This window comes from Mustela putorius, unplaced genomic scaffold (assembly GCF_011764305.1).
Source record: "Mustela putorius furo isolate JIRA1106 unplaced genomic scaffold, ASM1176430v1.1 tig00003972_pilon_pilon_pilon, whole genome shotgun sequence".
NCBI lineage: Eukaryota > Metazoa > Chordata > Mammalia > Carnivora > Mustelidae > Mustela > Mustela putorius.
Genome location: NW_025422115.1, coordinates 25,377,074 through 25,396,115, shown reverse-complemented (window position 1 = coordinate 25,396,115; position 19,042 = coordinate 25,377,074). Strand labels below are relative to the sequence as shown.

Sequence of the window (19,042 nt, the reverse complement as noted above, 5' to 3'; positions counted from 1 at the left end):
AGCCCTCCCCACAGAGCCAGGCCAGGACAACCCAGCGCTCAGCAAGCTCGGGGGGCATCTGTCCAGCAGGGCTGGAGGCGGCCTCAGCACCAGACCCGGACACTTTGGGAGGCTGACATCAGCGCAGAGCCCCGCGCGCAACAGCTGTTGCGCGTACCCAAGAATAGCCTTTTCCAAGGAGCCAAGTTGAGTCGGATGTTGGGAGGGGCTCCGGGGGTGGGGAGGGGCTGTTGGAGTCCCTTGCCCCTATGGGCCAATGGGGGCAGGTGCCCGCCACTTGTGCCCGACCTCTGGAAGCAGAGCAGAGTTCCCACGTGCCCTTCCTGTGTCTGGGGGCAGTGACCTAGCTGTGAAGGTCCAGCCTGCACTAGGACAGCCCTCGGAAAGGTGTGCAGCTTGGATGCCATCGGGCGCCGGGAAGGCAGCGGCTCACGGTCCAAGCCTCCAGGGGCCCATCCCCCCGGGCGCTCCCACCCCCCTCACTGCAGCCGTGCGCCGGACCCCCCAGGGCTGGGCTCCGATGCACCCAGGACAACCCCCGCCCAGCACTGCACGTTCACACGGCCCACGAGGGGGTGGGGGTGCCTCAGACTCCAGTTCCTCGAGACTGGGGGCTTTTCCCTCCTCCACACCTTCTGCCCCAGACCCCTGCCCTGGGGCCTGACCCCACAAAACCCTCAGGGCCGGGGCTGGAGCCCCACTGAGTCCTCAATCAGAGCGACAGCCTGGAGGGCGTGGAGGGGGGTTCGCCACTCCCCGGCCGGGGCCACTCCCCGGGGGGTCCTGGGGTTCTCCCCTCCCCCACCCACCAGGAGCCGCCCCTTCTCCAGCGATTCCCTCACAGGCTGTGATTTCTGGAGGTGTGATTAAATACGGCAATGACGCTCCCGCCAAGACCAGGTCGGGCTTTTTAATGAGCTCCACCAATAAATGTGTCAGAAATGCCCCTTGAAAATATACCCGTCTCCCGAGACCGGGCTCGGTCACAAAGTGAACAGCGGCTTCAAAACGATCCTTGCCCCAAACTTGAGCGCCGAATGGCATCGCTAATAACAGAGAGGGCCGTTGCTGGTCTTGGAGCCCGGCACGCGGCCGTGACCGCGGCGGCCACCAGGCCCCCGCTGCTCCCAGGAGAGTGAGGGAACAGGGAGCTGAGGCTGGTGGTGGAAAGCGTCCGTCCCCACAGCCGCTGGGGATGAGACCCCGAGTGGAGGGACCCAGAAGATGGCGGTGGCCCACGGTCGCAAGGCCCCACTCTGGCCGGGCAGAAGTCGTTCGCCTCATTCTGTCTCTGCAGCGTCCGTCCCGTGTGTCGGGGAGCATGCTGGTGTCCTGGGGGGTCCTCTCTCCTGTGGTGGGGGCCTCGCCCCCCAGCACTCACAGCAGGCTGACCCAGCCTCTCCCACACAGGCCAGAGAGACGTTCCCACGTTCCGATCCAGAAAGTGTTCATCCCAACCTTCCAGCCCCCTGTCTGGGCAGAAGTGGGCGAGCCACGGGACCCCTGGGATAATTTCCAGAGCCCCCTCCACCTCCTGGGAGAGTCCAGAACCCCTACCTGTTCTCTCCAAACCTCAGCTGGTGCCCCGTCCATGTCTACCTCTGTCGGGGTGGCCCCCTTCCCAGAGGCAGCCACTCGAAGCCCTGTCCCCACCCTGCAGGGTCGCTGAGGGGCTCAGCCCAGCCACAGGGGCCAGCCTGGGCCCCCTCAGTGCCCTTTGGCCGCTTATGGTGTCTCCGGAACAGAAAGAGCAAGAGGTTGAGGCCAAGTCCACTGAGCAGAGCCAAGGGGACAGGCCAGCGGCCCAGCACGGCTCTGGGGAAGGTGGACTCGGGGCAGAGGGGGGCCGAACGCAGGCAGGCGGGAAGGAAGGCTTCCTTCCCGCCTTCCAAGGGCACAGCCAGCAGCCATCGGGCCCCTGCCGTGGGCCGCACTTGCACCCAGCGATGAGCCGCATGTCAGAAGCACGTGGCCTGGTGCTGGTTTTAGGCCCGGAAACCGTGGCACGGGGAAGAGCACGGGGAGGGGTGCAGACCGGGGCGGCCCCCGGCTTCTACGAGGGCCAGGAGCCCCCCACCAGGGCTTCCCGGGCTCCACGTGTCCCCTTGCCAACACCCCGCAGACAAGCCCCCCACCCCGAGCCCCCAGCTGGGCCCTCCAGCCGGTTCCGGAGCACCGCCGAGCCTGGGATGGGCTGCCTGCAGACCCGGCATTGATTCTGGCCAAGAGGCGAAAGCTGAAGTCGTTTCTGCTGCCAGGAACCAGGGTTTTTCCTCGTTTCGCAGCTCATCTCCGGTCACCTCCCAGGCCGTGGGGATGGGGGATGGTGCAAGGACTTCGATCCATCCCCAGCCCCAGGCCTGGCCGGGTGGGCAGCCGTGAGTCAGGAGGGGGGTTAGGTCTTTCTTCCCAGAAGCCCAGGCCCGGGGGCCCGAGGTCAGGGCAGCCCACAGGAGGACGTGTTGCCAGCTCGGAACCCCGGCGTCTGCCCCTGGCTCTGCCCTTTCCTTGCTGGGGGTCCCTGGGCCACGTAGGCACTCTGTGCCTCAGTTTCCTCATCTGTCAAAATAACACCAGTCAATGGCACGCAGCCCAATGGGGCTGAAGCAGGTATGGCCGGAGGAGCTGTGGGCTGGCGGCCTTTGCTGGGTGAAGGGTGCCCAGGGCTCTGCACGCCCGGTCTGACGGAGCTCACACGGGCGGCTAATGCTGCGCTGCCAATGACCCCCACCTCCCTGGGCTGGCTCCGTGGCGGGGCCACAGCGCTGTGGTGGGCACCCTGTGTACAGGGTCGTGGCCCGAGAGTCCCGCAAAGCCTGAGCTCCTAGTGGATTGGGGTTTGCGTCTGTGGCACAGCAGAATGCATCCAAGGGCCCTGGGTGCCTGGGGGGTGAGGGGCCTGGCTTGGGCACAGCCCAGGGCTGCGGAGACCCGCAAACAGGCAGGGAGCCCTGAGAGAGCCAAGGACCGGGCGGGGGCCATGTGGGGGCCGGGCCGGGTGAAAGAGTCTGACTTTGTTCTAAGGGTACGGGGTCCCCCAACCCCAGGGGTTTTGGGAGGAGACAGTGGGTGTCTGGGAGCAGAGCCCACTACGATGCATAGCAGGGCCTCGCTGTGCAGGGAAGGGGTGTGCGCACAGGAGGCAGTTTTGCTGCATTTCTGGGCCTGTGTCCCCCCGGAGCGGTGACTGACCCTGCCCCCGCACTTCCCTCCTCACCAGGGCCACCTGGAGCAGGAACTTTAAGCCCCTGAGCAGCCCCACAAAGGCGTCAGGATTGAAGCCCCCCCATGCAGTGCTTGCCACCCCCGCCCCTGTGCCCAGCGCCAGGGAGCAGGTCTGCCTGCACGGCTCACTCACTGGGCACTGGCCTTTCTCCCAGCAGTAATTAACTGTGACATCACAAAGGGCATTTCCCGCGGCCAAGGTCATTTCAGGGCTGGCCGTGGCCTCTGTTTGCCGTGGTCCCTCCTCAGCCTGCAGCTTTGACGAATGGGGTTTCAGGGAACTGGCCGCACAGCAGTGGAAAGAAAGAGGGAGCCGAAGCCGCTTCTCCTGCAGAAATGACTGCTGGTGCCTCGTCAGCCGCAGACCGCGCTGGGCTGCTGCAGGGCTGCGGGGCTGCAGGCTGCGGGCTGCGAGGCTGCGGGGCTGCAGGGCTGGGGGGCTGCGGGGCAAATGTGTCCAAGCACCTTCACTTGAAACCAGCAGGAGACACAGGGTCTGCTCGGGGGGCTCCTGACTCACTGATGGGTGACTGTCTGAGGCTAATGTCAGCCTCCTGCTCCATGAGTGCAACTTCTCCAGGTCCCCAGGGGCTGAAGTGTGGGTGCCGGGAGCCAGCAGTGACTGGGGTGAGCAGAGAAGCCATGGGCTGGGGCCGCCTGTGCCTGAGTCCTCCATGGCACCTGGACGACAGCGCGGCGACCTCGTGGGCTGCGGGACCGGAGGAGACGGATCGTGCGCACCAGTGCGCCCCATGTGTGGGGCTGCCGGAACCGGCCCCACAGACGTGGGGCTTCCCCAGCACAGCGGGCTGTCCTCCAGGTCCAGAGGCCGGAAGTCCAAAGCGACGTTGTCCTTGGGGCTGGCTCCTGAAGGGCGGGTCCCAGGCCTTGCCAGCTTCAGCAGGTTGCGGGCCTCTCTGGCCGGCAGGAGCTCCCACACTCTGTCTCCACTGGGGCCCCTCCCTGTGTGCATGTCTGCATCCCAATGTCCTCTTCGTGGAAGGACACCAGCCACGTTTGGGGTCCGCCCTAACGACCTCACCGTAACGAATTCCCATCCGCAGCAACCCTAGTTCTAAACAAGGTCTGAGGTCCTGGGGGTTAGGAGCTCAACATCCAGAGTTTCGGGGACACGAGTCACCCCAGAGCCCCGGGACTGAGAGCACCATGCGCCTAAGCAAGGGCCCCACAAAGACATGCACGCCGGCACGTAACTGGGCGACTTGTCGTCCTGCGGGGGACAGATAAACACACTGCTGTCCCGCAGACCACAGAAGACCCTCCAGACCAGAAAGACATGCGCTCTCAGGACTCGGAGACAGGGAGGGACCCTCAGCGCGTAAGCGAGGGATGGTGGCAGGTGTAGCGGCTCACGCCGCGTGGGGCCACCGGACACCGTGTGGAGACGGCACAGAGACCAGAGTCGGCCCGGCCTGCGGGAGGCCCGGAGGGGTTCAGGGCGGCCACGAGGCTGTGTGACACCGCAGCGGCGGCCTTCACTCCCTGTCCGTCTAGAGCCCAAGAACGCAACGCCCCAGGCAACCTGAGGCAAACCTGGATTTGGGGGGGTTCACGCTTTTGTGGTTGCAAAAGCGCTCTCTGGCAGGGGTGTTGCCCGTGGCGGCCGTGCGTGGGGGCATTGCACGGGGAACCCCGCACTCCAGCACATTCTGCTCCACGAATAAAACCACGATCTCTCCGTTCTTCAAGTTCACAGGAGGGAGGCTGGAAAGAGAAGTGTGTCTGCCCGTAACCGTGCCGCGATGTGCCGTCAGAAGGACCGGGCCCCCCCCCCACGGCCACGGGAGCACTCGGCAGGCCTGGGGGGCTTCTGCCAGCCCAGCTATGCTTGGCGCTCAGGCCCACGCAGGGGCGAGCGCAGCCCTGGACATAGGATTGCTCAGGACATGTCCCAAGTTGAGGAAGGTTGGCCAATGCCAGGCACCAGAAACTCTGGGCAGGGAGAGGGCAGGAGATATAGGCCTAAGGGCCCCACCCACAGTGGACAGGAGTGGGATCCGGGCCTTGGGCAGCTGCTCCTCGGCCCTCCCCACCAACACCTTCTCCCCGACAGTGCAGGGCAGGGGAGGGAGGCCCACACACAGATGGACGGACCGGGCCCTGGCAGCCCCCTCCTCGGCCTCCGGCAGGCCCCTCCTAGTCTGGTTCACGCCGCCACACTTCCTTTGGGTCCACGATCAGCCCCGAGATCACATTTGGCTCAAGCAGGGGATCTTATTAGACCTGTGGGCAGGACGAAGCTGCCACACTGGATCCTCCTGGGAGTGGCCATGGACATTGGCAAGATTGTGAAATCAGTGTGAGGGTCTGGAGTCCCAGCAAGGAGGGGCTAGGGCTCCACTGGGGAGATGCCCACCTCCTAGTGGAACCACCTGTGTGTCACAGGCCTCCATGTCCCCACGTCGGGGGCAGAACCACAGTCCCAGAGATGCCCACGTCCTGATCCTCACAACCTGGGACTATAAGCCCCTCATGTGGCAAAGGATCTTTGCAGATGCGGTTCAGTTAAGAACCCTGAGATGGGGCGTTATCCTGGATGGTCCAGTGATCCCAATACAGGACCACAAATGTCCTTCAAATGGTCAGAGGAGGAGAGGTGACAAGGAGCTCAGAGATGCTGGTAGGAGCTGCTGGCTCTGAAGACCAAGGAGGGACCAGGAGCTCAGGCGCCACCAGGAGCTTGGGCGCCTCCAGAAGCCGGAAAAGATGAGGAAACACATCTCCCCCGGAGCTTCCAGAAGGAGCCACCCTGTCCACACCTTGATTTCAGCCCAGGGAGACCCGCGTTGGACTTCAGGTCTCCGAACTGCATGGTGACAAGTCTGTTGTCTTCAGCCACCATGTCAGTCACCGCGATGACTCATTCCGGCAGCAGGACACTGGTGCGCCCTGTGGAGCAGCCGTTGGTTTTGATGCCACTAAGAGGCAAGCACCGTCCCCCTGCCTGAGCGGTCACCGAGAGGACCTCCATCCAGCCCCCGGAAGGAGGGATGCTGGGTGGCCAGTGGGGCCATGGTGTGGACATGGTTGGGTCCTGGGCTGTACACGGGTGTTTCCTACTGCGTCCTCACCTGGTGAAGAGGCAGGGGAGCCACTCTCTGGAGTGGCCTTGATTGGGGCACTAACCATCCGTGGGGCCCCACGCTCACAGCCTAGTCACCTCCCAAGGCCCCACCTCCGGACAGCGTCACACGGGGGTTAGGCTCTAGCACAGCAGTCGGGGGGCGCACGTTCTGTCCCGGAACCGTCTGTCCAGCACCAGCAGCCCCTCGGGCGCTCCGGGGAAGCCCGGACCCCCACTTGTTCCCCCACCCCTTCCCGCACCCGCCGGGGCTGGCGTCGTCAGACTGGGTCTTAACAAACCTCCGGGCCCCCCGGACTCCGCGGGGGCCGCCCCAGCCCTACTTGTCCTGCAGCGCCACGAGCCACGTTAGGCGAAGAGTGTTCTATCGAGGAAGGAGCTTTCGCTCTCATGTCCCAGCACAATTCTTGTTGGAAGTTGCCAGACGGAAAATGCATTTTTACTGCACATTGGCTGCCCGGTTCAGTGCCACGGCCTGCGGCGACCGCGGCTCAGACACGAAGCACGTCTTCGTAACCGGGAGCAAGAAGACTGTGCGCCGTCAGCCCTTCCGTTTCTTAAAGAAAGACCATCTCCCCACGGAGGCACTGGTCTTGGCCGTGACTCATTACGCGGCACCAAACCCAGGTCCGTGAAAGACCACACCGCCGAACCGGACCCACCGAAGTGTAAGACGTCTGCTCGGCCCGACGGAGCGAGCAGACAAGTCTCAGATGGGAGAGGGTCCCGGCCTGGTCGAGCACTGTCGTCCAAAGCGCAGGAAGAGCTCTCGCTCAGCGGTAGACGTCCCACCCCAGTGGTCAACCGGTACCAGGTGCGCGCGGTGGGCGGGGGGGGGGGGAGCCCCCCAACAAGGACCTCCTGGGGATGCGTTGTAATGCCCACTCCAGCCACCAGGGGCGCTCCAGAGGCCCTCAGCCTGGCGGCCCCCGGACAGAACCAGAGGGCCACCTTGGTCCTGGAGGGTGGCAGGTCCTGCAGTGGGCACCTGACGCGCCCATGCAGCTCTGGGATCAGGCTGCCGGCCTCAAGGGAGTGCCCCAGCACTCGTTCCCAGCCAGGGCTGCGCATCCGACCCCGGGGGTCGGCCCTCCTGCCCCTCCTCCGGTCTCCCTGCTTCCCCAGGGGTGGAGTGGGTGAGTGGGTGGGGTGCGGGACGGCCTGGTGTTCCTGGAGGACTGCGCGCAGCTGCCGGGGTCCCAGCTGGAAGGGACAGACGTCCGCTCCTTGGGCCTGCAGGTCCCAGATCGCCGTGTCCTGCTCCTAGCTTGTCCTCTAGCCCCAACAGCTGGGTCAACAAACAGCCGCCCCGGGGCTCTCATGTGCCCTGCTACAGGAAGCCCCACAGGACACTCACGTCTCACAGCTCTGAGAAGACCTCCCTCGGGGGCCCAGGGAAGGGGGGAGGGCCGCTTGGGACACCTACAGGGCCCCTTTTATTTGGCAAAGGCCTCTGTTCTGTTCCCGCTCTGCTAGGCCGTGGGGGATGGCCATGGGAAGCTGGGGCAGACAGGGGCCATGGAAGCCTGAGGGGGGCTGGCCCCGCACCAGGGGCCACAGGACAGGCACGGCTGCCCATGGAGGTGGCTGGGGCGCATAGGAAGGTGCCCAGGCCTGAGTGTTAGTCCAAAGGCTGGTGAGAAGGACTCCCTTGGCTCTTGGGAAGGGGATGGGGGAGAGGAGCAGATGGGGGGGGGGGCAGGGAGCCCATAGTAGGGGAGAGGCGGGGGGCTGGCTCGTAAGAGTCAGGGGGGCGCCCGGGCGTTCCTGTGGCTCGCAGGCTCTGACGGTGCTCTGAGGGCTCTGGCCCATGCAGACCACTCAGGAAGGCGGGAGAGAGGGGCCTGTCCCACTCTCTCCTTCTGGAACCCCTACCCCATAGCCCCAGCGCACACAGTCACGCCCTCTCACCACCCAGTACCCCAGCCCCCGCATTGCCCCGCAGCTGCCAGGCCCAGCCGGGGCTCTCCGAGCTAACGGTGGGTGCAAGCAAGCAGAGAGGACTGGCTTCCTGACGCCCCGCACGAGCCCTGCTGTGGCCGCGCCCATCACCTGTCCCCTCCGTCCTTGTCTGCTCCACCCAGACTCCCACTTCACCCACGGCCCAGTCAGTCCCTCAGCAGACGGAGTTCCAGGTCTGACCCCGCTAGGCCTCGCAGGGCGGTCTGCTAGCTTCCAGTCCCACAGGCTCCCACACCAGAAGCCTGTGGCCCAAGCCAGTCGCAGACGCACCTGCTCCGGCCTGCAAGGGTCAGTGGCTCCGGGCTCCAGGCCCTCCATCCCGACAGGAGCTGCCGCCCGGGAATCCAGAGGCCAAGTCCCCGTGGGCAACACTCCCAGTCCGCAGGCCCGTCCACTCCCTGCTGCCCCCGCAGCCCGCTCACTCCCGCCGTCCACACCGGCCTGCACACCTGTGCTGGGGACACAGCCTCTCCACGTGCCGGTGTCCGAACCTGACCTCGCCCAGTGCCGGGCAGTTTCAGGGTGTTCACCAGCCCATGCTGGGAAGCTGCTGGCGACCTGGCCTGAGGGTCTACAGGGGGCCCAACTGCAGGCTGGGGCCCCTGGGAAACGTGTTTCCTTCTGCAGCAGTGAGATCTGCTCTCCACGTGGAGGCTGAAGGGCTTGTCCGTTTGTGGCAGTTTCCACCACCGTCAGCTCGTGCCTGCTAAGAAGCTGACGCCGTGCGCAACACTGACAGAGCCGCTCTGGCGCAAACGGCTGTGCCCGCAGCACGAGGAAGCCCGTCTTTGTGGGGTTTCCTGTCCACTAAGTCACTGCGAACTGTGCCTTCTCTCCTGGGGAGGCGCTGGGAACCCCAGGGCCCCCCCCGGGGCGGCACATCAGCCGCTGGGTGGCACCTGATGTGTCCACTCACCTGGCGATGGGTTCTGAGCGTCTCAGCCCTGCCCGCCCCCCAGGGCTGCCTCTCGGGCCCGCGGAGAGAGCGTGCTCTTGATGGCCCCGTGGATTCTCTTTCTCCCTTCCAGCTCAGACTGAACCCCCTCCCCGACTGATGCAGTCTCCGGGAATCCCAGCTGGGAGCTGTGACCGGGAGGCGAGGAGGGGGGCCTCTGAGCCAACGCCCCCCCCGGGGACACTGTCCCAGGACAGCGGCCGACAGCGCAGGGTGAAGGTCAGCAGGCCGTCCGCGTCGCCCTTTCTGCAGGGGTTGACTGGGCACGGCTGAGCCTCTCGGAGGACAGGGCGCTGAGCCACTAGGTCATCCTAGGGCACGCTCTGCCTCTGAGGCTTGCCAGCTGGGCTCCCCGCGTCAGGGTGCCTGTCTGCGTCCGCCCTTCCCCAGGCAGGCAGGACCCCGGGCGGGGGTGGTGGCAGTGCCCACCCCTGTTCCTGGAGAGAGGCACCATGCCAGGTGGCCCACAGCCCCCTGGGCAGGTGAGCCGGACTGTCCAGACAGGAGGAGCCTGGGGACAGCGGGGCTGCCGCAGAGGCTGGGAGGGGCTGGCTCTGGCGGCAGCCGTGTCACTAACGCCTTCCTTGTCCTCATCAGCGGTTCGTTCTTTAAAACCAGTACGTACATGTGTTTTCTCAGTCCGGCAGTGCCAAAGGCTGTATGCGAGCCGTGAGCCTCCCATTCACCAGCAGGGGCCCTTGGGCCCCCTGCCCTGCACCCCGCTGTGCCCAGGCCCCCCCGGAGCCTGTGGGGTGTGTGTCCCTCTGCCCACACCACAGGGACAGCTCCCGTCTGCACCCGCAGCCAGCCCCGGCCCCGGGTTACTTCGAGGTCTGCTGCACGAGCGCAACGAGTCTCTGCGCAGGAGGTCGGAGCGCGTCTGCCTGCCTGGCCAAGGGGGCTGAGCCTCCAAATCCCTCCTGGCCCGACAGGGACCACGGCGAAGGGGCTACCGTGCCAGGTCAGTGCGGGCCACAGCCGCAGGCAGAAGCAGTTTGCCCGCAAGACCCAGTGTCCTGGGAAGGCTCAGAGAGGACAGTCCGGGGACCCGGCTGGCAGGGCTGAGGACCTGACTCCCTGCCCAGGGAGGTGGGGGTGCAGGGCCGTCGCCCCAGGGAGCCCCCACCCCCGGCTCCCCACTCCCTCCGCCCAGGGTCTCATTATTCTAAGCAAGGTGTCCTGGGAGGACCTCAGGGGAGCCCGTGCCCAGTGCCGCGGGGCTGACCCTCTGACGGGGACCCTTCACCTCAAGTCCCTCCCTGCCCCAGGCCTGCTGGAAGCTTGTGCCTTCTCCGCCACATCACCTGGGAGCTCCGACGGCCTGGGGGGAGCCGGGCCCCAACAACGAGCCCGCGTCTGGCTTGGCACCCCCTCCCGCAGCCCCGGGGGCCGGCGACCAGGTCACGGCCTCGGCCCGCTCCCTCCCCGGCTGCCAGGCGTGGTTTGGGAGTTATATTAAGGTGGGGGCTGGCGTCGGTAACGAGATAGGGCCGGCGGGAGGCGGTCGTGCGAGGAGCCGGATTTATCCTGGGCTGGTCAGCTGACGGTTCCCGTTCTGGCCCTCGGCGGCCGGCCGGCGCGTGAGTGCGCTGTCCACACCGGCAGCTGTGGGACTGACCAGGACAGTGGTTTTCCTGAACAAATGCACTTACCACACGCAGGTTAAAAATAGCCCCAAGCCTGAGCGCCGAGAAGCCACCGCCAGAGAGCAGGGCTCAGCCGCTCTGCCCGCTCAGGGAGAACCAGCGAGAACCAGGGAGAAGGTTCCCGCCCGCCCGCCGCGCGCCGTCACTCGCACCCCGCTCAGACCTGGGCCAGGAGCCACCCCAGGCCACGTCCCAGGCCGGGCTTGCAGCCACGCCCCCGCCGCCCCTGCACGGAAGGGGCACGAAAAGCACAGCGAAGTCCTCAAGGGAAGGATGACCGGAGCCCCGGAGGGGCAGGGGAGCGGCCGCCCTCTGCTGCGGGAGCTGTGGCCCTGCGCCCCGCCCTTCCATCCTCCTCAAGGTCACAACCAGTTCCGGGCCAGTGTGGCCTGCAACCCAGGTACCCGGGCCATCCAGCCGCCAGAATGTCCTCCGGTCCTCTTGCTGTGCGGCAGGGCCGGGCAGCCTGCCCGTGGGCAGTGGGAAAGGCCGGCTGTGTGGGGGGGCACACGTGTGTGCCCTGTGGGCAGGCCACGGCGGACGAGGGGGGAGCAGGGCACCAGCCCCAGCGGAGGAGTGGGGAGCGGGCACCAGCCCTGGCCACGGCTATTTAAAGTCCAGGAACGGACAGATGCAGGGATGCGGGGGAGGGGTTGGTTGGAGGCTCCCGGCCTGGGGCAGAAGGGGTCCCCCCACCTCCCACCCCCCACCTCCCACCGGTGTCTGAGCACGGTGGCGGGAAAGGGAGGACCTCCACACCTCCCTGTGAGAAGGCCCTGGCTGGGGTGTGACGCCAGGACAGCCCGTCCTCTCCCCGGCCAGGGCCTGCACAGGAAGCTGAGTCAGGCCTGCGCCAGCCTGGAGACCCGGAGGCCGTTTGCAGAGACCCCAACAAGGCCATGAAATCCAGGAAACAAACCTTTCGTGTCATCCCTAGGTAGCCGCCAGCTCTCCCACTCAACGGCGGCCATCACCCCGACGGCGGTCCGAGGTGGAGGCAGACCCTCCCAGGTCAGGTCGTGGCCCCAGCATCCTTGAGGGAAGACTCCAGGCAAGTTCACTTCTCTGAGCCTCAGTCTTCTCATCTTTGAGACGGGGGCAGCTGGCACCCCTCCCGCCTCAGGGAGCCAGGCAGCATCCAGCATGTCGCCTAAGGCCGGTACCCAATAGGCATGCGGTGAACGGGGGCCACTGCAGGGCCCCCGGAATGACAGGGCAGGCTGGCCAAGCCCCACTGACATGTAAATGACTGCTAGTGTCCCCCAGTCTCCAGAACAAGCTGCTGGGGCAGGAGCCAACGTCTGGGAGGGGAGCTAGAGGAGGCAACTGTCCCCCACACCGTGGGCCGCACTCGTGCCCCCAGCCCCAGCTCCATCTGGCTTCCCAGACCCACTCTAGCCCCCAACACTGGGCTGGTTGGACTGGGCAGAGGAAGAAGCTGAGAGCCTCACCCCAGGAACCCCCACCCCAGGGTGAGGTGGTCAGGCTCCGTGTCTGGTGCTGGCGGAGTGCACAGCCGGCCTTCGGTCTGCTGCAGGCTCGCCAGCCCAGTCCCGGGACCACACAGGCTTATCTGTGGCTGGTCGCTCTGCAAGACAGGACAGTCTGTGCCACTGGTCCCTGGCCATGTTTCTGGGCTGGCTGAATGCAGGGACCGCAGGCCTGCAGAGCCCATCCGGCTCCCGCAGGTGGGGCCTGGTGTCCACGCGGTCCAGTCTCCCAAAGGCTGGCCCCGGCTCCCTGGTCTCTCCCCAGAAGCTACCAACTACAGGCTCACTACCGGGTTCTTCACTCAGGCCAGGCGGGCAGAGCAGGTGTCCCGGTAGCCCCCCCACACACACCATGTCCTCACTGCTTGTGGAGGGGCCCAGACAGCCCCAGGGAGGCCAGCTGGCCTGGTTGTGCGGAGGGGCAGACACTGCTACCCCCACGCGCCCGCCAGGAGCCCTGAGAGCGTCACGGCTCCTGCCGCACTCGCCCCTCCCTTCCCACTGTCCACACGGAGCCCGGGAAGGGGTGGGCTGGGGCTGGACCCTCCGGCCAGCCAGCGGGAGGATGAGGGGAGCGGAGGGCAGGGGACCTTGTGAAGCCACCTGGCCCCTCACCTCTGAGCTCTGAGGGACCTGGCATCCCCCTCGCGCACGGGGGGCTGAGCCCGTGGTCGCCATCCTCCTGGAGAGCAGGCAAGTCTGCCCCTGCCCCTCCTCAGACAGCAGTCCTGGGCCAGGTGTACAGACGTGTGTCACACACCTCCTACCCTGTGGTCTGGGGCAAGGGACAGACCACCAGGTGTGCTCACAAGAGCACCACTTTCGAGGGGAGATGGAATGTTCTGGTGTGGGGCTCTGCTGGGCTGAGCCGGGACGGGGAGTGGGCAGTAGCAGGAGCTGAGTGCCAAGATGCCCAGAGAGGAGGGACCAGGATCTAGTCCATGTGGGTCTAGAGACAAGTCACTTGTCCAGTGTCCTTGTCACCAACGACCTGGCCGTCCTGAGGTCATCCTGTGCTCATAGCCCCAGACCTTGGGAGAAGTGGACTGCGCCCCACAGGTGCTCTGGGGGGACTGGGGAAATGGTCCACGGTCGCCTCTGGGTGGGGCTCAGCGGGGGAAGGGGAGAGGGCAGGGATCCGGCCGTGACCACGGGGGGACCCTGCGAAGGCAGGAAATCTGCTCAGAGGTTTGCAGAGAAACGTGCGGCTGGTGGGAAGCCCCCGGACCCCGGCTCCCCCAGCCCCCACCACCTGCCCAAGGCCCTCAGATTAGTGCACAGCCCAGTGAGTCAGAGACGAGCCCGGGCGCCCTTCCAGAAAGAGAAAATGGAAACAGCAGCGGGGACAGAAATCCCAGGGGCCTCCTCGGAGCAGAAACTGAGGGATCTCCCGGCAGATCCGGTGGAGGCTGGGGGTGAGGGAGGAGGAGAGAGCCAGAGGCCCCCAAGGCACCAGCTGGAACACAAGGGCCCCCGGCCAGGCTGATTTACAGGTGCAGAGTCCCTGGGCTCAGAGGTCCAAGCTCCACGGGGCCAGGAGAGCCTACAGCTCGACCCACCCTGCAGCCGGCTCTGCTCTCGGCCGGGCCCCCACCTCCTTCCCAGGCCCCCTCACGGCCTCCCTGCAAGGCCAGGAGGAGGGAGGCCCCCCCAGCCCAGGACACACCTCGCTGTCCCCAGATATCGCTCAGGGGACGCGTGCGTGGTGACTTCCCCTGAGGCTTGCTGGCCGGCCGTGAGCAGAAGGACTCAGGCTGCCTCTGAGGTCAGCGCTAGAGAGAAGGATGGATGGGTGATGTCCAGAGGGGGCCACGGGAGACCACGGAAGGCCACGGAGACCTGGCACTCGCCACCTCAGCCTGGCAGACTGTTCATCCCCGGACGGATGTCCAGCTCGCAGCCAAGTAGGTGTCTGAGCACAGAGGACAGAGGCCCCCCTCCCCAGTTAGACAGCACCCTTGGCCTTCATTCCACGTGGGGACGCACCCTGCTGCCCAGCTCATCTCCTGGCTTCTCCAGGGAGCGCCCATCCCTCCAGCTCGGTGCTCCCCACGCCGTCTCTCTCCTACCACCGGGGCTCCACCAATCCTAAGAGATCAGATGGCCTTGAAGGGCATGCTGTCCCGGCCAGAGCCAACACAGCCACCTGCCCCGACCCCAGCCCCAGAGCGCACCCTCGACCTCACCCCCAGGGCAGGGCAGTGGGACGCATGGCCCGGGAGCCTTCTTTGGGCACGTTCACAGAAACACGTGCAGAGGCACAAACAGAGCTGACTACGAGCAGCAAAGGAGGGGCAACCGGGGCCCGCGCCCCACGGGCTCAGCGCCCCCATCTTCCCCAGGGCTCGGGGAAGACGCCAGAGTCGACAGGCGGAGGCACCGTCCCAGCCGCAGGATCCTAAGGAGAGCAGGATGCTGGGCGTCACGTGGGGTCCTGGCTGGGGTCCTGCGACAGACAGACAGGGCGTGAGGAAGGACCCAGGAGCCCGAACCAACTCCGGGCTCTTTCTGTAACCACATACCTGGCTGGTTCATTGGCCGCCACAAACGCCGGCAGGAAGCACCAGGGTAAGATGCTGACTCCCCTCTGCACTTGCTCTGCTTAATGGACACAGTGTTCTACAATTATTTTAATTAGTTGCCAATTTAAAAAATTAGGAGGTTGAGCCTGAGGACCTGGATTTCTGGCCTCTCCGGAAAGCTCGGGGGCCGGTCACGGATGCGGGTCAGCCGCCTCTCAGTGGCGCCGTTCCCAGGCTCTCCTTCCCGAGCCACACGGCCTCTCCCCCGCAGTTAGGCCCCTGGGCAGTCCCCTGGCTACGGTCTGCCCTAGAGAGGGCAGGCTGTCGACACAGCCAGGGTAAGAGCGGAGGGCCGGGGGCACCCCTCCACAGCACGCTTGGCACCAGCTCACGTCCCAGGGAACGCGGGACCTGCACATTCTAGAAGCCCTGTCCCGCGCCCTCAGAAGCAAGGATGTGCCCCACTGCCCTCTCATAAGTTTTCACGTAGACTGCATTTCTTTGACGAAAAACATGATGTAGGGGGAGAAACAGAAGATGTGCCATGTAATTTCTCCTGATTTATTCCTCCTGTCCTGTGAGCAGTGGGATCCCGTCTCCTAGTCTCCATCCAGCCTGGGCCTCTGCCGGCGGCTCCTTGGACCGCGGGTTCCAGGCAATTGTCTCCCCCACGCCCAGCTGGCCCACAGGTCTCCTCGGGGGCACAGAGCAGGGGCCAACAGGCCCCAGGGACCCCAGGGACAGGACTCAAGCGCAGGCTTGGCCCCCGTTACTCTGGTCCCAGCAGCAGCAGGCCTGTCCTCGGACGGGCAGGCGGAGGACGCTGGCCAGCGGACTTGACACCAAACCCCACGTGGCTCTAGGCAGCTGGGAGTCCACGTGCTTGGGCCACCCTGGGCCCCCGTAGATGCCATTCAGGGAGTCTCTGAGATAGTGTCCCCAGAAAGTCTCACCTGAGACCAAACCCACACAAAACTGGGCAAATTGGAGGAGGCACTGGGGGTCCTGCCCCACCAGACCAGCTCAGGGAGGGGGACAGGCAGGGCCTCACCATAGCCAGTGGCAACTCTTGCCCTGCATCCGCCCCTGGGATGCTTCCAGATCTCATCTCCATGCCTGCTTGGGGCGTGTGGAGGGACATGATGACCACTGGCCAGACTGTCCCCTGAAAACCCAGCTTCCACTGAGCATGGGCAGCCCAGCCCCTGCTTATAGGCAAATCTAATATCCCAAGGGCCTGTGGAAGGGCCAGTGGATGGGGACGCACATTGCAGAGGTAGCCCGTGGCTGGAGCTCCCCTGTGCTCAAAGAGTTTGCTGAGGACAGCAGTGGCGCCCTGTCCGCAGGGAGCCGTGGACACTGATGCGGGCTTGGCCTGGGAATCACGGTGTCAGGGGGCCGTGTCTGGAGTTGCGGCCAACGTGCTCGGCAGCCTAGAAGCCCCTCAAGAAGTAGTGGGGGACACGCACTGGCCCAGCACTCTGAGGGAGTCCCACGCACCTTGGGGAGGCATGGGGGGCTCAGGCTGGGAGTCAGCCTGGGAGTCAGCCGTTACTGGACTGTGGCAGTGCAGGCTTCACTGTCCCTCTGCCCCCGGGGGTGGCCCAGCGCTGCCCTCTGAGTCACTCCGAGTAGGTCTGCGACACCCCACCCACGAGCGCGCTCCGGAGGCTGGAGAGCGTGAGTGCCCCCCACGCCCCAGGCACTGCCTCTGCCGACATGCCCGGGTGCCCAAGAGCGTGAGCCGCAGCCGGCGACCTCACGCAGCCAGCAGGCGCTCAGCTAACACGCACCCACAGCGCGGCTGGCCAGAGCAGAGGGCCCGCGGCATCCCTCCGAGACCACGTCTAGCACCGACACGCCCTGAGGAGGCCGAGGGTGGAGGGCGCAGCGGAGGGCAGAGCCCCAGCAGGCACCGAGGACCAGGGGACGGCAGCCACCGCCTGGAAGGGAAGACGGGGGCCCTGGGCCACACAGCTGCGGTCCGTCCAGCAGGCAGGCAGCGCTAGCTGAGCGTGCCGCTTCGAAGGAGGGAGGGATCAGGAGATTTGTTCCGGTGGGGCAGGTGGGGAGGCTTCAGGCAGGAGCAGAAATCGAACGGTGAAAAAGGGGACGCCATTCTTGATGGAGTCAACACCCGGGCTCTTATTTCTGACCTTTTACCACTAAGAAGACCAAGGGCCAGATCCAGGGCAGGGCAAGAAGGCCAAGGCACTTCCCCCGCGGAGGAATACCCAGATGAGGTTAGCGATGGCGGTGATGGCGGTGATGGCGGTGACGTCAGTGCTGGCGACAGTAACGGTGACGATGGTGGTGACGGTTATGACGGTGGTGGTGGTGGCGACGGCAGTGATGGTGATGGTGTGACGGTGGTGGTGCTGGTGATGATGTCAGTGTTGGTGACCGTAATGGTGACGGCGATGGTGGTGGTGGTGGTGGTGGTGACGGCGGCGATGACCACGGTGGTGACGGTGGTGGTGGCGGTGGTGGACGCAGCATGGCACAGCCACACTGTCCTGTGACTTCCATCTCTGGTGGATTCTAAGTTTTACTCAGTCATGTACTGAAGCTTCACAACCACACGTTTTGGGGGACACAAATGTGCCTCAATTTTACAGAAGTCAAATGAAGCAACTGTTTCAGGCCTCACACTCAGGAAGCAGGATCTGAAGTCAGGCCTGAAGACAGAGGGTGTCATGACCACACTGCTACTCAGTGGGGACTGACACATGTCTGACGAGGGAACCAGGACCCCCACTTCTGCCCAAAGTGTACCAGGGAGCCACACGCCCCCCTTTCTGCTCCCCAGGTGAGTAGCAGGAAGCCTAGTCTGCCAGGGGCCCACGCCCCCCTGACTTTGCCTGTCATACCGTCCCTAGACCTGACGGCTCCCTCGGGTGGATGCAGGGGACAGAGGTGGTATTGGGGTATGACCAGCCACACATCAGAAAGAGGCCTGGAGGGGACAGGGCAGACCCCTTCTCTCCAGCCTGCACAGCACTTGATACACAGGGACCTGGACTGGACCACTTTGGGGTCCCCCCAGCACAGAGCCATAAGACCAACCTGAAGGAAGAGCCCATCTTCAGCCCTAGGGCAGAGAACACTTTTGGGCCATGGGTGGGCAGGAGACCAGTCCTCTTGAAGGATAGGAGTGAGCTGGCAACTGACTCAGAGGAGAGCAGGGGTCTCCTCCTCCTCGCACAAGGCCGGCAGTGAGCCTCGGGGGCAGGGGGTGGGGACAGGGAAGCATCCGTCCACCTTTGACACAAACCTGGTGGGGAACGAGGAACCTCGTTCTCAGAAACTCAGGGAGTCGGAGGCTGCTTGCAGCCCTGCCCATGTTGGCACTGCCAGTCCCTGCCTGGCATCCAGGAGCCTCCTGTGGGGCTGCAAAGGTGGACACAGGCTGTTCCCCCAGGAGAGAGTGAGGTGGCCACAGCCCCTTCCTGCAGAGTTGCCCACCTCCCCTGAGAGGACTCTCAGCCCATCAGGCTGCCTGGTGACTCCTCCTCTGTGTCTCCTTTCCGACACCTTTGTTATCAGCGGTCAGAGGCCGAGGGCCCCCAGGGGCCTGCTGATGAGGCCAAACCGCCCCCACGGCGCTCTGAGGTCACAGCCCTATCCAGACCTTGGGAGGTCCCTGACCTCTGACCTCTGAAGTGGAGGAGGAGAAGTAGGCGTGGGGGTGGGGCATTCCAGACGGAGGGGACAGCAGGTGCAAAGGCCTTCAACAGGAATGTGCTCCCCACCCTCCCCAGGACGGTGCGGGGCCTGCGGTTCTCCCGCGTCCGGTGAGGAGGGGCCCCCGGCAAGGCTACGGGGCCCTTCGGGCTGCCGGAAGCTGGGACGGGCAGCCAGGGCACCGCATCCGCCCGCGCCGGGCAGCCCGCAAAATCCCGCGCCACCGGGAGGCACGACTGCGGCTGGGGTCGGGGTCCGCGGGCGGCTCCAGGCCACGCCCCAGGCCACGCCCAGGCCACGCCCACCCAGACGCGGGCGGGGGATCCTGGTTCCCCGCAGCGGACCCGGAACCGCCGCGGGGCTCCCCGGTTTGCGCGGGAGTCGCGGCTCCCACCCACGGCCCTGCGCACGCGCGCGTTCCCGCACGGAGGCTCGCGCGGGCGCGCGCACACCGA

At 65.5% G+C, this 19,042-nt stretch overlaps 1 protein-coding gene and 1 long non-coding RNA gene across 2 annotated transcripts; one reads left to right on the top strand and one right to left on the bottom strand.

The window, feature by feature from the left end:
• Positions 1-830: 830 nt before the first annotated feature.
• On the bottom strand, positions 831-4,227 carry LOC106006582. The gene is made up of 2 exons (XM_013060116.2): positions 3,218-4,227; positions 831-2,559 (listed from the first exon to the last, which is right to left on the bottom strand). The coding sequence occupies exons 1-2, from the start codon at positions 4,196-4,198 to the stop codon at positions 2,287-2,289; spliced, it is 1,254 nt and encodes a 417-aa protein (XP_012915570.1). The 5' UTR covers positions 4,199-4,227; the 3' UTR covers positions 831-2,286.
• A 6,520-nt stretch (positions 4,228-10,747) lies between these two features.
• Positions 10,748-19,042, top strand: LOC101682908. The gene is made up of 3 exons (XR_001180719.2): positions 10,748-11,291; positions 11,829-14,285; positions 14,724-19,042. It is a non-coding gene; the product is annotated as an uncharacterized LOC101682908 (long non-coding RNA).